The sequence below is a fragment of the Capra hircus genome, chromosome 7 (assembly GCF_001704415.2).
Source record: "Capra hircus breed San Clemente chromosome 7, ASM170441v1, whole genome shotgun sequence".
NCBI classification, from domain to species: domain Eukaryota; kingdom Metazoa; phylum Chordata; class Mammalia; order Artiodactyla; family Bovidae; genus Capra; species Capra hircus.
Genome location: NC_030814.1, coordinates 89,981,755 through 90,000,179, shown reverse-complemented (window position 1 = coordinate 90,000,179; position 18,425 = coordinate 89,981,755). Strand labels below are relative to the sequence as shown.

Below are 18,425 nucleotides of genomic sequence, written 5' to 3'. Positions count from 1 at the left end.
GAACCCACTCTTCTGTATCCCAGGTCTCAGGATTTTTTTTTTGGGGGGGGGGACCTTTGAGGACTTCATTGGAGTAGGGCAGGGTCTGCAGGCTGTCTTATATGTGCTTTTTCAGCCAAAGTCAATTCCTCTCTTGGATCTTACCTCCTTCAGGTCTCACCTCTTCAGGACACTTCTGGGTCCTTGACTACCTCAGCTCCAATGGGGGGATTTCTCCCTCCACATTCCAATTTGAATCTGTTGTGTAACAAGTATTGGTGAGGCTGTGAAGACATGGGAACTCTCATGAGCTGCTGGTGGGAACACAGAGTGACCAGGACCCAGCAATTCTGCCCCTAGGTATGTACCTTAGAGAACTGAGCTGAGTGTTCAGACAGAAACTCACACATGAATAATTATAGTAGTGTAATTCATAGTGACCAAAAAGCAGACCCAAATGCCCATCAATGGATGAATGGGCTATCCAGACTGGAATATGATTCCGATTTAAAAAGAAGAGGAGCACTGACACTCGTTACAATGTGGCTAGACCTTGAGAACACGATGACAGTGCTCAGTGAGAGAAGCCAGACACAGAAGGACACAAAGCCATGGGATTTATCTGGTGGTGCAGTGGCTCAGGCTCCGTGCTTTCAATGCAGGGGACCTGGGTTCTACCCTTGGTTAGGGAACTAGATCCCATATGCCGAAATTAAGAGTTCAAATGGTGCAACTAAAGATCCCATGTGCTGCAACTAAGACCCAGCACAGCCAAGTAAATATATTTTTTAAAAAGGACACAGGTCATTTTGCTATACACCTGAAACTAAAACAACACTGTAAATCAGCTATGTCCACAATAAAAAAACTTTTTAAAGAAAAAGAGGATACACAGTGTGTGATTCCCTTGATAGGAAACGTCCAGAACAGGCAAATCCACAGAGAGTGGGTTCCTGGTTGTCAGGGGCTGGGGAGTGAGTGTTCACGGGGACAGGGCTTCTTTTTGGGGTGATGAACTCTATCGTCTGGGACTAGATAGATGTGATGGTTGCACAACATTGTGAATGTACTTAATGACACTGAATTGTACACTTGAAAATGGTGAATTTTACCCCAATTACAAAAATATGTACTGTACAATGTCTCCCCTGCCCCCACCCCTGGCTGCCTCCTTGAAGCCAGAGCCCAGAACCATCTGGTCACTGCTACGTCCCTGATGGCCAGCATGGGGTCAGTCACTCAGTTGTTGCTGTTTTAGTCGCCGAGTGGTGTCGACTCCTTTGCAACCCCATGGACTGTTGCTCACCAGGCTCCTCTGACCATGGCATTTCCCAGGCAAGAAAACTGGAGTGGGTTGCCACTCCCTTCTACAGGGGGTCTTCCCTACCCAGGAACTGAACCCTCATCCCCTGTATTTACGGGTGGATTCTTTACCACTAAGCCACCAGGGGAGCCACAGCCACTCAGCTGGCATTCAGTGAACAGCAGACACTTGCTGAATGAATGAATGAACGTGTCACTCAGCACACTTGGGCGCCTACTCTCCATGAGAAAGAACGCTCCATTTCTTCAGCGTCTGGATGGTTCTCTCAGAACTCAGCTGCGGGGACATCAAACCCTTCTCCTCACACACCCCTCACTCTAAATCCAGGTTCATCTCTAGCCAAGGCACCCGACTTGACCGCAAGCACATGGTCTTTACCGAGGAGAGGAGGGCAAATGAGGGAGGGCCCAGTCCTTTAGCAAGTAAAACTTTTATTAAATAAACTTTCAGTTTCTCCAGACCAAAGAGAGGTGTTTTGGACATGAAGGTGATGACTGCAGCTTCTCACCTGAAACACGCCACAGTGACAAGGACCTCGAGATTCAAAGCAAGTCAACTCAAAGTTCCCTCCAAGTCTTTTTCTCCTCCTTGTGTGTGTGTGTGTGTGTGTGTGTGTGTGTGTGTGTGGCGGTTTGTCTCCAAAAGTCAGTTTTGCAAGTTGAAACTTCATGAAATTACTCGTAGCAGAAATAAAGTACATCGTACAAATCACGTCGGTCTTTGATGTGGAGTATAAAAATGGTATTTACAGCCAGTAAACATGGACCAAAGGACACACACCACTGCACGCCGGCACGCAGTCCCAAGCAGGCCTGGCGGGGGCCAGGTGGGGCAGGACATAGCCGAAGCCCCGCGACCCCTGAGCACACACACACGCAGACTCACAAAACACAGGCACACTAGAGAGGGTCTTGGAACAATTATCAAACTCTGGAATATCGAAACAGGTTTGTCAGAAGATTTTTTCTTCTTTTTTTTTTTTGCTATGTTTTTTTTTTCTTCCTTTTTTTTTTTTTTTTTTTGCTTTTTTTTTTTTTTTTTTCTGGGTCCGTCAACACATTTGGTAGAAACAAAAGGGAATGCTTTTTTTTTTTTCCTTTTCAAAAAATTCTTTTCTCTTGAGCTTATGAAGTTCTCTGGTGCCTCGTCTGGCGTGAGGCCCCACCGGACGTCCGATTAAAAAAAAAAAAAAAAAAGAACTTGACTCTGTGCTTCAAGGGGGGTTTTCACGGTTTGAGTAGCTATACAGAGGCGCCCCACGGGATATCCCTCCCCGCCCCAACTAGGAAACAAAAAAAATCCATTGTTGTTTGATTTCCCCCCCATTTCTTTTCTTCTTTGTACCTGCTCAGAAAGACCAAAAAAAAGAAAATTCTTTGTAGAGGTATCTCCGGTGAAGGGGTGCTGGGCCAGCGCACACTGGGCTCCTCCGGTGCACGTGGCGATCTTGGTCATGACATAGTGAATTCCAGGCTGGTGATCCAAAGGCAGGGAGGGTGGCTGCCTGCCCTTGGGAGGGGGCTCGAGGGGTTGGGGGGGCTTCCCCCAGCCCTGTCTGCCCCCGACGGAAAGCTAAGGGCTATTGGCCACATGAGTAAGGCTATGACTGGGGGTAGGGGGAAAGGTCGGGGGAGGCCAAGGGGTCTCTTTTGTGCCTGCATCCGGAGAAGGCAAGGCCCTGGGACGCGGGAGCAGGGGCTCAGGAAGCTGCAGCTAGGACCAGGGACACTGAAGCCGGCTGAGCCCTCAGGCCCATGAGAATTATCGGTGGCGGGGGGGTCAAAAGTCCCGGAGGTATATCGCGTTCGTTGGCTGATTCCCAGTGCTTGACTGGCGCCCTGGTCTGACATGACAGTGGGAGGTGGGGGGACACTGGGCTGCCCCACCAGCCTCAGCCCTTCTGAGCGTCCCTGCTGGGTGACTGGCCCAGGGTCACCTTCTCTTGGATGGAAAGAAGTCGGAAAAGTTTGGTCCCATGATCTATACTCAAAAAATATATATACTGTCTATAGCTCTATATATATATGCATATATATATATAGGAAAAGTTGCAATTTCATTTGGGGAAGCCATGAAGGTTGTGTGTGTGGGAAGGGGGTGGAAGCAAGGAAATCTCTGTGGAGGGGGTAGTGAATCCTTGGCCCCCACCTCAGGAGTCCCCCGAAGACCACGAAGCCCCTTCCCCACTCCATGGGGCCTTGGGCAGCGTTTCACATTTTGGGGAGGGGAGCAAGGGAGTAGGGAGAGGACGGGAGGGGGCTGGTGTCCAAACTCTGTTGTAATTTACGGAAAAGTCCTGGATCAGTTGGAAGCGGGAAACCCTCCTGGGGTGGGAAGGCCCCTCACCTGGCGGAGAAGGGAGGGGCGTTAGGGCGCCGCGTGAAGAGACGGGGAGGGTGGGCACGTAGGCCAACAAATCACCTCCCACCCGCTCCCCTGCCCTGGCCAGACTGGGATCTGGGATCCCCAAGGACCCCATCTTTGCAGAAAGAGTCCATTTTGGGGTTTGGAGGTTGACACACACGGCTTGGAGGGGTCGCTAAGCCCCATGTCCTCGGCTGGCCACCGGGCACAAATATTTGTTTCTTTCCGTCTCCTTTCCCCTGCTCCCTGTGGCTCCACGAAGCAGCGCCCCGCCCCCATTTCGCCTGGTGCACAATAGGTGCTTAGTAAAGACTTGCTGTCAGAGTGTTCAAAGCGCGCGGATCACAGATGTTGGCTTCGGGTGGCGAGTCTCCGAGCATGCCCCCAAAGACCCACAACCCTCGAATCTGTGGGTGCTGAACACCCTTGAATCTGTGGGTGCTGCCCTGGCAGAGGGTCTGGAAGCAGACCCTCACTGAACACCTACTTCACACCAGACCCCAAGGTGGGGAGCCTCTGTGATGACCGCGGCAATGGAGGGTTTAGTGGAGAAAAATCGAAATAAGTTATCAAGAGCTTTCCAGGTGGCAGGTCCTGGGCTCAGCTGGAAAAACACCGAGTGCCCCGTGTGAATCCACCCCGCAGCCCCTGGGGGAGGCGACGTGCATGAGCCCATTTCACACATGAGGCTTGTCGAGGCTGGAGCACAGTTATAAGGGTCCCCACTGGCCCTGGAGGCTCACGGTTCATGCCTCCAAAGAAGTGATGAGTTGACAGGGTCGTTTACTCTGATGGTGCAGACATTAGGGGATTTGTTCGTTTGTTCAGGGGATTTCCGCCCCCACCCTCATCCCTGGCATGCCCTTGGGTGGGACAAACATTCCACTCTTTCATCAACCCACTGGGTGTGAATTGTGCCAAAGGAAGGGCTCCCAAAGGGGCCTAGCCGGGAGAACTGATTCTTAGGACAGGACAAAAGCCCCTCCCCACGGCCCGCCTCACCCCAGACCGTGCCCGCCTCTCAGGTGAACTTCTATTCATCCTTCAAAGCCTTCTCCAGGAAAGATTCCCTAACTGCCCTTCCCACCCCCATCTTACTGCTCCGCTTCCAGCCCTGACCATGGGGTGGGGGTAGGGGGTTGAGGGGACTGGGGGGGATGTCTTTGTCCAGCTCTGTCCCCGTCAACCAAACCTGGGGGCTCCTTGAAGCCTCTTGCAGCATCCCCCCAGCCTGGAGAGGGTTTGGAGAATGAGGAAAGTGTGCGGACAAAACGGGGTGGGGATGGGGTAGGGGCAGGGCCGCCTAGCGGCTCACCTGGGCCAAGCCCGCAGCCTCTGAGTGGCTGTGGGCCCGGTCAGTAGGGGTGTCCCGGGTCTTTGGGCCGCTTCAGCTGCACTTTGAGCCTCTTCATGCCGATCTGAAAGCCATTCATGGCCTGGATGGCAGTCTGCGCGCTGGCCGGGTTGTCAAAGCTCACGAAGCCTGCGGAGACCGGGGTGGACCCACGATGGTGGGCAATGCGGGCGTCCTCGGCTCGCTCCAGTGCTGCAGCCCTGGCTGCCCGGCTTGTGGGGTCCTGGGGGCGGGGGTGTGCGCTCGCAGGAGCAGACGACCCAGGGGAGGTAGGGGGGCTTCCCAGAACACGCACAGCAGTCCTGATCTGGTTCTGACACTGGGGGCTTGCATGCCTCTGGGGATAGGGCACTCACTCCTTACCTGGGCTCTGCTCTGATGAGGCTTCCCAACTGATGAGGGGAGAAGGGGACAGGTGGGGCTTCTGGGGGTCCAGGGAACGCCATGGTCTCCCTCCTCCACCCCAGGCCCACCTCCTTCTAGGCTCTGGATCCCTACCTTTTGCCTCCTCTAAGCCCTCCATCCATCTGGGGTCTTGTCTGTCCATCTGACTCTTCCTGTCTGTCTCTGTGTCTATCTGTCCTTGTCTCCTTTCTTCTCTCCTTGTGTGTGTGTCTTCGTGTTTCTTCTCTATGTCTCTCCCTCCATCTCTTTTCTCTTTTCGTGTCTGTCTCTCTCTTTGCCACCATCAGTCATTCCAGCCCCAGATATCCCCCAACCTGGACCATCAGAAACACTCCAGAGCACCACCTCCTGACACACACACCTTAAGCTTCCACCACATAATTCCCTCCACCCAGCCCTACTCTTACCCCTTACCTGTTCATTCTCATAGACTTCCTGGGGGGCTCTGCAGAGGCTACAGGGGCTGGGGGCCACCCCAGGGGGAGGGGAACCACATGTGTGAGCATTTGGGGGCAGGGTACCTGAGATCTGTGGGAGAGGCAGACAGGTCAGGGAGAGAGATGGTGGGATCAGGGCTGAGGGGTCTGGCTGAGGCCCACAGGGGGCCATAGGGGAATCTGGAAACGAGGTAGGGGGCTGTCTTCATATCACACACACCTCCCATTATACAGACAAGGAAACTGAGGCTCAGAGAAGGCATGTGACCCCCTGAGTGCTGAATGTTATGGAGGTTTTCTTCCAGAAATTTCTTTCTTCTTCCTAGAAGCAGGATGCTTCCAGAAGCAAAAACAACACCCAGTTGTGGATGTGACTGGTGATGGAAGTAAAGTTTGACGCTGTAAATAACAATACTGCATAGGAACCTGGAATGTTAGGTCCATGAATCAAGGTAAACTGGAAGTGGTCAAACAGGAGATGGCAAGAGTGAACACTGGCATTTTAGGAATCAGTGAACTAAAATGAACGGGAATGGGTGAATTTAACTCAGATGATCATTATATCTACTACTGTGGGCAAGAATCCCTTAGAAGAAATGGGGTAGCCTTACAGTCAACAAAAGTGTTTGAAATGCAGTACTTGGATGCAAATCTCAAAAACGATAGAATGATCTCTGTTCGTTTCCAAGATAAACCATTCAATATCACAGTAATCCAAGTCTATACACCAACCAGTAGAGCTGAAGAAGCTGAAGTTGAACTGTTCTATGAAGACCTACAAGACCTTCTAGAACTAACACCCAAAGAAGATGTCCTTTTCATCATAGGGGACTGGAATGCAAAAGTAAGAAGGCAAGAGATATGTGGCAAGGTAAATTTGGCCTTGGAGTACAAAATGAAGCAGGGCAAAGGCTAAGAGTTTTGCCAAGAGAACGTACTGGTCATAGCAAACACCCTCTTCCAACAACACAAGAGAAGACCCTACACATGGACATCACCAGATGATCAAAACCAAAATCAGACTGATTACATTCTCTGCAGCCAAAGATGGAGAAGCTCTATAAAGTCAGCACAAACAAGACTGGGAACTGACTATGGCTCAGATCATGAACTCCTTATTGCCAAATTCAGACTTAAATTGAAGAAAGTAAGGAAAACCACTAGACCATTCAGGTATTACCTAAATCAAATCTCTTATGATTATATAGTGGAAGTGACAAATAGATTCAAGGGACTAGATCTGATAGACAGAGTGCCTGAAGAGCTATGAACGGAGGTTCATGACTCTGTACAGGAGGCAGTGATCAAGACCATCCCCATGGAAAAGAAATGCAAAAAGGCAAAATGGTTGTCTGAGGAGGCCTTACAAATAGCTGAGAAAAGAAGAAAAACTAAAGGCAAAGGAGAAAAGGAAAGATATACCCATTTGAATGCAGAGTTCCAAAGAATAGCAAGGAGAGATAAGAAAGCCTTCCTTAGTTAATGCAAAGAAATAGAGGAAAACAATAGAATGGGAAAGACTAGAGATTTCTTCAAGAAAATTAGAGATACCAAGGGAACATTTCATGCAAAGATGGGGACAATAAAGGACAGACATGGTATGGACCTAATAGCAGCAGAAGATATTAAGAAGAGGTGGCAAGAATACACAGAAGAACTGTACAAAAAAGATCTTCATGACCCAGATAACCACGATGGTGTGATCACCCACCTAGAGCCAGACATCCTGGAATGCAAAGTCAAGTGGGCCTCAGGAAGCATCACTACGAACAAAGCTAGTGGAGGTAATGGAATTCCAGTTGAGCTTTCAAATCCTAAATGATGATGCTGTGAAAGTGCTGCACTCAATATGCCAACAAATTTGGAAAACTCAGCAGTGGCCACAGGACTGGAAAAGTCAGTTTTCATTCCAATCCCAAAGAAAGGCAATGCCAAAGGATGTTCAAACTACCACACAATTGCACTCATCTCACATGCTGGCAAAGTAATGCTCAAAATTCTCCAAGCCAGGCTTCAATAGTACATGAACTGTGAACTTCCAAATCTTCAAGCTGGATTTAGAAAAGGCAGAGGAACCAGAAATCAAATGGCCAGCATCTGTTGGATCATAGAAAAAGCAAGAAAGTTCCAGAAAAACACCTACTTCTGCTTTATTGACTATGCCAAAGCCTCTGACTGTGTAGATCACAACAAACTGGAAAGTTCTTAAAGAAATGGGAATACCAGACTACCTTACCTGCCTTCTGAGAAATCTGTATGCAGGTCAGGAAGCAACAGTTAGAACTGGACATGAAACAACATACGGGTTCCAAATTGGGAAAGGAGTACATCAAGGCTGTATATTGTCACTGTGTTTATTTAACTTATATACAGAGTACATCATGAGAAATGCTGGGCTGGATAAAGCACAAACTGGAATCAAGATTGCCGGGAGAAATATCAATAACTTCGGATATGCAGATGACACCACCCTTATGGCAGAAAGCGAAGAAGAACTAAAGAGTCTCTTGATGAAAGTGAAAGAGGAGAGTGAAAAAGTTGTCTTAAAACTCAACATTCAGAAAACTAAGATCATGGCATCTGGTCCCATCACTTCATGGCAAATAGATGGGGAAACAATGGAAACCACGAGAGACTTTCTTTTTGGGGGCTCCAAAATCACTGCAGATGGTGACTGCAGCCATGAAATTAAAAGGCATTTGCTCCTTGGAAGAAAAGTTATGACCAGCACAGACAGCATATTAAAAAGCAAAGACATTACTTTGCCATCAAAGGTCTGTCTAGTCAAAAGCTATGGTTTTTCCAATAGTCATATATGGATGTGAGAGTTGGACTTTAAAGAAAGCTGAATGCTGAAGAATTGATGCTTTTGAACTGTGGTGTTGGAGAAGACTCTTGAGAGTCCCTTGGACTGTAAGAAGATCAAACCAGTCAATCCTAAAGGAAATCAGTCCTGAATATTCATTGGAAGGACTGATGCTGAAACTCCAATACTTTGGCCACCTGATGTGAGATGACTCATTGGAAAAACCCTGATGTTGGGAAAGATTGAAGGCAGGAGGAGAAGGGGACAACAGAGGATGAGATGGTTGGATGGCATCACCGACTTCATGGACATGAGTTTAAGCAAGCTCTGGGAGCTGGTGATGGACAGGGAAGCCTGGTATGCTGCAGTCCATGGGGTCGCAAAGAGTCGGACACGACTGAGCAACTGAACTGAACTGAGAAGCAGGATGCGGGAGCAGGGGGGCTGGGTACTGGGTCGGGGGCGGGGTGTTGTTCCTAACTTTCTGTGTGACCTCAAGCATGTTGTTTGACCATTCTGTACCTCTCCTTCCTCCCCATGTAAATGGGGACAATTCTTCCCTTTTATGGTTGGATAATGAGTATATATAGCAGGGCTTCCCAGGTGGCTCAGTGGTAAAGAATCTGCCTGCGAATGCAGGAAATCTGGGTTCAATCCCTGGGTCTGGAAGATCCCCTGGAAAAGGGAATGGTAACCCACTTCAGTATTCTTGCCTAGAAAACCCATGGACAGAGAAGCCTAGCGGTATACAGCCCATAGGGCTGCAAAAAATTGGACACAACTTAGTGACTAAACAGCAGGAGCTTAATAAACAGTCAAGAATCAGCCCTTCCCAGAGGACAGGGTGAGGTTCAGAGTCCAGATTTTGGAGTCAAACAGATTGTTGTTCTTGCCTGTGACTTTGGGCAAGTTACACATCTCTGAGCCTTAACATCCTCTGTGTCTGGGGTCAAAGAAATCCTCCCCGTAGCCCACAAGGCCCTTCACGACCTGCCCTTCCCCTCCCTGCCTTCCTCTCTTCCCTCTCTCCTCCTGGCTCACTTTGCTTCAGACACTCGGGCCTCCTCACTGTTCCTTCGATGCACCAGGCCCTGTCCTACCCCAGGGCCTTTGCACATGTGGTTCTCTCTGCCTAGAACACTCTTCCCCTAGACACTGCTATGATTGGCTCCTCATCATTCAGGCCTCAGTTGAAGCACTGCCTCCTCCTATCAGTCTATATTTTCTTACCAGTTTTATTTTTCTCTATACCATTTATAACACCCTGGCCTATATCCTGGGCTTTCCTGGTGGCTCAGACAGTAAACAATCTGCCTGCAAGGCAGAAGACTCGGGTTCCATCCTTGGGTCGAGAAGATCTCCTGGAGGAGAGAATGGCACCCCACTCAAGCATTCTTGCCTATTTATTTCCACCTCCTCCCCTTGGACCTGTGCTTTCCAATTCAGTTGGCAGCCACTGGCCATGAGTTGTTATTGAAATTGAAATTCATTAAAGTTAAGTAAAATAAAAAATTCAGTGCTTTGGCCACACTAGCTACACTTCAAATGCTCAGCAGTTACATGGGGTGGACGGCTCAGACAGTGGCGATATAGACTATTTCTATCCTCAGAGAAAGTCCTACAAGCAGGGTGGCAGGACTGTGATTTTTGTTGGCTTCCTTCACCGATCTGTGCCAGGCACTGTGCTGGGCACTGGCACACAGTAGGTGCACTGTGTGTCTACTTGGGTTTTTTTGTTTAATCCTATATAGGGCTTGTGTTATTGATTTATTTGTTGGCTGCACTCTGCGGCATGTGGAATCCTAGTTCCCCCACCAAGGATCAAACCTGTGCTCCCCACACACACACAGTGAAAGCTTGAAGTCTTAACCACTGGACCACCAGGGAAGCCCCTATGTGTCTATTTGTTGAATGAATGAATGAATGAACAAGGGAATCTTAGAAATGACTCATGCTAAGTGCTGGGTACACAGTAGGTGCTTAATAAGTGCTTGTTCTGGTCATAAATGTGATTCTTTCCTTTTTTCCCTTGACCCTGCTGCACAGCTTGTGGGATCTTACTTCCCCAACCAGGGATAAACCCGGGCCCTGAGCAGTGAAAGCGCAGAGTCCTAACCACTGGACCTTCAGGGAAGCCCCCGAATGTGGTTCTCTCAGACCAGACCTGTCTCATGGCTGACCACACCCGCCCCCCCAGGGCAAGGGGCCTGCGGTTCAGGGTGCGGCAAGAAGGAAGGGGCGCCCACAGCAAGGACTCACCAAAACATTTGCTCTGGTTGGTGGCCCGATCCATAAACACCTTGGAGGAGATGATATTGCCGAAAGGCAGGAACATCTGCGTCAGCTCCGTGTCTCCAAACTCCTGGGGGAGGTGGTAGATAAACAGGTTACAGCCTTCGGGACCTGCAGGTGGGGGGAGAGAAAGACATAAAGCCCCCAAGGAGAGGAGGCCGACCCCCAGGGAAGGGGCATGGGTCCGGAGCCCACAGCTGGTGTCTCCAGCGATTGGGGGAGGGGTGCACCCTGACACCCAGAAAGAAGGGGCGTGGAAACAGTGGGGAGGGGAGGCAAGGTGCCCTGAGCCCTTGTCTATAAAATCCCACATTCAGACGCTCCATACCTCTACTGATCCTCAGGCTCCAGAGAACTGACAAACTTTAGATGATCCCTAGCCCCCCAAACTGAAATAAAGCCTTTCATCCTAGGCTGCAGATAATCCAAAACTCCCAGACAACCTCAACACCCCCCAGAAAACCCCTAAACCTCAAACTCCTGGTCATTGGCAGAAATTAGATGAACTGGTTGTAGGGTATAACAGAAACTCTATACTGTCTTGGCCATCATTCCATATCTCTAAAACTGGTTTAAATGGCAAGGTTCATTTTTGAAAGTCTAATGATCACAGATTAGAATAAGATAAGTAACACCTTGGTCCCAAACCCCAAACATCCAGATAATTTTCAAAACCTTGGGTAACCCTCCAAACCTTGGCCAATTGTTAAAAGCTTGGATAATTTCAAAACTGATGCAAAAATAAAATGTAGGGAAATAAAAAGATCATTTTCCAGTCCCGAATCTCAGATATCCTGAAACCACTGGTCATGTTTAAATGATATGCTATACCAACCAGAAATAATTTTTTAAAGCACAATTAACCGTCAGAATCATTCCTTCCTGAAGAATCCCCAGTGCATGGCTCATATAAGAATTATATATAATAAGAGCATTTTAAAACCTTGATTACCCAGTTTAGTCCTCAAACCTGCTGCTAATCCTGAACGTACAGATGATCTTCTCCTAGGTCTCCCCAAACAAAGGTAACCCTCAAACCACCAAGAAATCCCAACACTCATGATGAACATTCCCCACCCCAGGAAAAACAAAATTCAAGATTACACATTCACATCCACCCTTACCTTCCTGATGGGGACCACAGTTCTGCTAATGTGCTTGTTTGCTGTTGTTGTTTGGTTATTTGTTTGTCTGGCCGTGTCACAAGGTCTGCCTGCATTTAGTTACCCGCCCAGGGATTGAACTCAGGATCACAGCAGTGAAAGCGCTGAGTCCTAATCAGTGGACCGCTAGGGAATTCCCTAATGTGCTTGTTTTTAAAATACAGGTGTGTTTCCATACAACTGATAAGTTACAGAACAATTATGAGCAAACATGAATTTTGTATTTGCTTGTGTGCTAGCTCAACTCCAAGAAACACTAGGTGAAGACAGAAAACCACATCTAGCTGAACTGAGCCTCATAAGAAAGCAAAATGCACACACATATGCAAACGCAGCTGCAACATCCACCACCTTTCTCAGTTCTCCAAGTGTATCAGGAGGAAGACCTGTTCCCGTCTGATTTCAGACGAAGCTTTCCATCACTTCACGGTAACTCACGTGCTACAACCCATCTGACGACAATTTCCTGTGCAAACTTCGAATGCCCAATTTATTGTACTATTCATGGATTTCTTAATCATCTAACATGCATAAAACTGTGCTACCATTTTTATTAGGGTCTTATCTTTTTTTTTTTATGCCATGTAACAGCCAACTTGTAAAAAAATTTTTGGCCACACCAGGGCTGCATGAGGTATCTTAGTTTCTCAACCAGGGATTGAAGTTGTGCCCCTGTAGTGGAAGCACAGAGTCTTAACCACTGGGCCACCAGAGAACTCCCACAGGCAACATTTTGAGTGGTGTACCCTGACCTAACTTCCCCCACGAGCCTTGCAGTTGGTATTGTGAGGCTCTGGAACTCGGGTGGCTTTCCAGAAAGCAGATATCCTGTCCTGTTACAGCAGCACCGACGGCATTGGAACCAGCTTTTACCCACAGCACCCTGCTGGGCAAGGAATTGAACAGAACCTCACAGAACTCAGTCCACAGGCCAGGCCATCCATAAACTTCCCATGTCCTGGGGCGGTTGGGGGACTTTTCTGGCTGGTCGCCTGGCCCCAACTCCCCCACCACCACCCCCGCTAGATGGATTAAGGCGAGGAAATGCCTCCCAAACTGAGTGCCTACTATGTGTCAGGAACCGTGCTGCTCACTCCCCAGCAAGGCCTCGTGGTAGGGTGGTCGCTGTGTGGCGATGAGGAAATAGGCACGGAGCAGGGAGGTGCCTTCCCGACGATGCCTCAAGTCAGCACTGGGTGGATTTGAATCCCCGCGGTCCGACCCAGAATCTAACTCCTCTCCCACTTGACTTTACTGAGGAATCCTCATCTCACCAGAGAACCTCATCACCCCACCCCCTGACCTCAAACTCAAAAAAAGTCATTCCACTTGGAGAGAGCTCCTGGTGGGGACAGGGTCACTGCTATCCCTATGGGGTCGGGACTAGCCCGGTTCCCACTTTCCGAAGGAGAAGACGGAGGCTCAGAGACCAAGAGTCAATTGCCTCCCAAACACCCAGGTGATGCCGGGAACTGAATGCACGTCTCTCTGGCCCTCAGGCCGAGCAGTTCCCCGAGGCCAGGCGGTCCTGGAGGTGGAGGGGGGCGGTCAAAGGGCGGGGCTGGCGCCCAGGGGAGGTCGCGGCCCCCTCACCTTCTCGCTGCTGCTGCTGCAGGAGGGGCGGCGGCTGGGGGACGCTGTGCGCGATGGGCGTGATGGCCGCGGTGGGGTACATGGCTGCAGAGACCGGGAGCGAGACACAGGGCGGAACTGGGGTGAGGCCGGGGGGCGCGTGGGGCGGGGCTAAGACTGAGGGGCGAGGTCACAGCCTAGGGTGGGGCCAAGATGGGTCTTGGGACGGTGGATGGGCATGGTCACAGGGGAGAGTTGGTCTGAGAGAAGTACTAAGACAGCAGGGAAAAGTAGAAGGGAAAGGGGTCATAATCGAATGGTGGCGCCATGACTGAGGGCAGAGCCAAGGCCAGATTTTAGGAAGAAGGAGGGGGCGTGGTCACATGGGAGAGGCAGCCTGAGGGAGGGGCCAAGGCCACAGGAAAGAGACGAGTGGGCGTGGTTGTGGCTGAGGGTGGGGCCACGACAGGTCTCGGGAAGGCAGAGTGGGCGTGGTCACATGGGAGAGACGGATGGGGCAGGGAAGCGTTTAATGGGCGGGGCCATATTTGAGGGGTCGGGTACCATGGCTGAGGGCGGAGCCAATGCCGGGTCCTGGGAAGAATGAAGGGGCGTGGTCACATTGGAGAGCGGGTCCGAGCAGGACTCGACAAGAGGGACCAAATGCAGGTTATGAGGGGCAGGGCCAAATGTCGAAGGAGGGTGAGGCGGGGGCCAAGCCACAAAGTAGGAGGTATGGCTAGACAGAAGAGGGAAGGTAGAATGAGAGGGCGGCCCTGAGGGGTGGAACCAGATCTAAGTGCAGCTAGGGGTGTGGAGTGGCTAGCCCAGGGAGGAAACTGAGGGCAGGGGTAGGGGGGTGCCCACGTTGGGGCACCGCACTGCCTCCCTACCTGTGTACTGCTGGACTCCAGAGAAGGCAGGATGGAGGGTCTCGGCTACCGTCGGACTCTGAGCTGCGGGGCAGACGGAGGGGCTCAGTGGGGTGGGGGCAGCAGAAGTCTTCCATCCACCCCACAGCATCCACCCTGGCTTCATTTCTGCATAAACACTTTATAGGTATGACCCTCATTCCACAGGTGAGGAAAACTGAAGCTCAGGGAACCTCTTACAGGTGGGAAAACAGCAGCTGGCACAGGGCCACTCAACTCGAATCCAGTTTTCTCTGACTCCAGAGATGTTTAACTCCCAACTCTTTGTCCCCATCCAGACCCCCTTGCTCCTCCCCCTTTTTTCTCTGGATATTCTAGGGCTCCAGGTCTCTGCTCCTGATCACCACCCATTCACATCTCTTCCCTCTTTTCCCTCCCCACACCTTGATCATCAGACAGCCTATGGATCCCCTATGTGACTGTGACCTTCCAACAGTCCCTAGTGGAGGACACGGGGGAGGAGAGGGCTTGTTGAGGCAACTAAAAATCTCCTTGAATGGAGAGAGGTTGTTAGAAGATAGGGTAGTGAGGGCAGAGAGATAAGCCAGTAAAGGGGTCACATGAATGAATTACTTCATAGTAATGGAACAGTGCTGTATGTTGAATGTGGTGGTGATTACACAAAACTATACCTGTGATGAAATGACTTAAATTAACGAACCACACACACACACAAGTGCCTGTAAATAGTGAAGTCTGAACAGGGTCTGTTCATTGTACTGTACTGATGCCAGTTTCCTAGTTTTGACAACATACTGTTGTTATGTAAGATGTTAGCATCTGGAGACACTGGGAGAGGGGTAACCAGGACCTCTCTGTACTATGTTTGAAACTCCCTGTGAGCGCCAATTATTACAAAATAAAAATAAACAGATTCTCATTGGTGGAAACCCAGATGACAAACTTCACCTAAGCAAGGTGTGGGAAGACATTTGCCTTGAAATCAGGATATAGGGTAGAGAAAGGTGAGACCTCTGCTTCAGTAGGGCAGAGTCCAGTGCAACAAATCAGTGCATGGTCAATCCTGGATGAATGAATGAATGAATGAATGAATATGGGCACTGATCCCAAATGGTAATGATTAATAGTAAAGATTGATGGTACCCTTCTTGGTACCAGGAGATGGGCTAGCATCTTACAGACTGATTGCCTCATCAGAGCAACATCATGAGATGAATGATACTATCTGTCCCATTTTCCAGATGAGCGAACTGAGGCTCAGAGATATAAAGAAGCTCCCCACAAGGGGCACTGAATTGGAATTTGAAGCCAGGAAGTTCTGACTGCAAACTTCCTATGTTTAACCCCCTTCTCTGTGCCCATGTGTGTGTGTGTGCTTAGTTGCTCAGTCGTGTCTGACTCTTTGTGACCCCATGGACTGTAGCCCTTTAGGCTCCTTTGTCCATGGGGATTCTCCAGGCAAGAATAGTGGAGTGGGTTGCCATGCCCTCCTCCAGGGGATCTTCCCAACCCAGGGATTGAACCCAGGTCTCCTGCATTGCAGGCAGATTGTTTACTGTCTAAGCCACCAGGGAAACCCATGAATACTGGAGTGAGTAGCCTATACCTTCTCCAGGGGATCTTCCTGACCCAGGAATCAAACCGGGGTCTCCTGCATTGCAGGTGGATTCTTTACCAGCTGAACTACCAGGGAAGCCCCTCTGCACCCATAGCTAGTATCTATTACCTAAGAGTCCCTGCTTCCTGTACTTTTGTTCCCTAGACACCAAGGCAAAGGGATTCATGCTTGTCCCAGGGACACCCTCCCTGCACCCTGCCACTCTCCTCAGCCCCAGGGGACCACTCAAGTTACCTGGGTAGGGCACAAGGCCATTGGCATATACGGTTTCTAGGGCAGGGTGCCCGCCAGGGAAGGGCACAACACCTGCAAAGCCGTTGGTGATGGGGGCCACGAGGCCGGGCACGGCGGCGGTGCCGAGCAGCGGGGGCGAATGCAGTCCTGGGGAGCGGAAGAGCATCATGGGGAGCCTTAGCCCCAGCTAAGGCTAAGAGTCATAGCCCCGGCTCTGCCCCCCATCTGTGGGCCCCTGGCAGACTCTCACCAGAGGCAGGGGCGATGGGTGTGGCAGGCAGCCCGTTAAGGCTGACAGCGCCAATCTGCTGGATGTGGCAGGGTGAGAAGGCCACGCCGGGGCTCAGGTAGCTGCCTGATGTGGACAGGACCGTCGTCTGCTGTTGCATGAGCTGGGGGTGGAGAGGGAGTCAGGTACACAGTCCAAGTGGCACCTGGCCTTAGAGCATGGCTCATGGGGTTGAGGGGCCAGTCCTCCAGAAACAGGGGCAGGAGGTCAGGCCAGGTATCTTGGCTCAGGTCAGGTTAGGGCTCAGTTAGGAATTGGGGCTCAGCCCAGGATCAAGGCTCAGCATAGGATCAGGGCTCAGACTCTGTTCAAGGATCATTTAGGAATCAGAGCTCAGCCAGGGACTGGAGCTCAGTCTATGATCAGAACTTAGTCTGGGACCAGGGCTCAGCCAATTTTTTTTAATGTGTTCTGTTTGTTTGGGTTGTGCCATGCATACGGCATGTAGGATCTTATTACCGCAGCCAGGGATTGAACCTGCGCACCGTGCATTGGAGGCATGGAGGCATGGCAACTGCCAGGGAAGTCCCAAGCTCAGCCAATGTTGAACTTACTCAGGGCTGGGTCTGTTTGGAGTCAGCCTGGAGGTTTAGCTAGAATTGGGGATTGTCTAGATTTGGGGAACAGCCAGATCTGGGGGTCAACCCAAGACTGGGTCTTGATTTGACATTCACCCAGCGTTGTGACTCAGGCTGGATTTGGTGGCTGAGCCTGGGGTCCTGTCAGTTGGGGTTCAGCTTGGGCTCAGAGCATAGTTCATGGTGGGGGGCTAAGCTGGGGTTAAGATCAGGAGGTGGACTGGATCTGGGAACTTAGCCATAGCCAGAATAAGGCCATGAGTCAGAGACTGGGCAAGAGAAACAGAAAGATAGACAGAGAGGCAGAGGCACTCGACAGAGACTAGATGGAGAAAGAAAGAGAGAGACACTGAGCTGGGCCCTCAAAACAGCGGTGTTAGGAGCCCCACTGGAGACAGGAGTGTATCCGCTGGTCACTCACAGCCTGGGCGTAGGCACTGTAGGGGCTGAAGGGCAGGGTGAGGGACGGAGTCAGGATGCCCAGCTGGCCCACCATCTGCTGCATGCGCCTCAGCGTCCGCTCCTTGTCTGTGTCGGCAAACTTGACCACCAGGCTGGAGGAGGCACCCTGCAAGGGCGGCCACAAGCAGAGAGGGAAAGAAGGGGGACATTGCCAGGACTCTGAGGTACCTTGGGGGGAGTGTAGGGGTGTGGGTGGCAGCAACTATCAGCCCCTCCCTCAAGGTCCCCGGGGCCACAGTGAGGCTAGTCTGGAGACCAGCATCCTGGGTCTTGCACTTGACATTGTAGGCTGCCATGCACATAAGTGGGGCACCCAGGCCCAGTGGGGGCTGCCTCTGGGAAGCAGAGGAGGACCTGACTGTCGGCCATAATTTCAAAAAAGGTGGAGAACCCAAGTGCTGGAGAGGAACAATGAAGGCCCATACAGAGGATTCTATAGCTGCCCACCCCTGAGAACAGGTGAGGTTCCAATCATTTGAGAAATTGAATACCTCCTTTGATGGGGAGCTCACTACCTTTCCACTCACTAGCTCCATCAGTGGACGGCTCTGAGCAGGAGAAAGCTTGACCTTGGATTGAGTTGATTCCTCCCTATCCAAGGACTAGAACTGATGCCCAATGGCCCAGAGAGCAAGAGAAGCGAGGATCTGAGACT

The 18,425-nt window shown here is 50.7% G+C and overlaps 1 protein-coding gene across 5 annotated transcripts in view; it reads right to left on the bottom strand.

Moving 5' to 3' along the window:
- The window catches only part of CELF5 (CUGBP, Elav-like family member 5), a 50,404-nt gene continuing 33,699 nt past the window's right edge, over positions 1,721-18,425 (bottom strand). For 2 of the 5 annotated variants that reach the window (XM_018050806.1, XM_018050808.1), the window contains exons 6-12: positions 17,730-17,876; positions 16,692-16,833; positions 16,442-16,588; positions 14,590-14,652; positions 13,718-13,801; positions 10,929-11,072; positions 1,721-5,150 (exon numbers count right to left, since the gene is read on the bottom strand). In XM_018050806.1, the coding sequence (XP_017906295.1) occupies positions 5,023-5,150; positions 10,929-11,072; positions 13,718-13,801; positions 14,590-14,652; positions 16,442-16,588; positions 16,692-16,833; positions 17,730-17,876 (855 nt within the window). In that variant the 3' untranslated portion in view covers positions 1,721-5,022. The remainder of the gene's footprint in view (positions 5,151-10,928; positions 11,073-13,717; positions 13,802-14,589; positions 14,653-16,441; positions 16,589-16,691; positions 16,834-17,729; positions 17,877-18,425) is intronic. The other 3 variants (XM_018050807.1, XM_018050809.1, XM_018050810.1) reach the window with 3 other exon arrangements.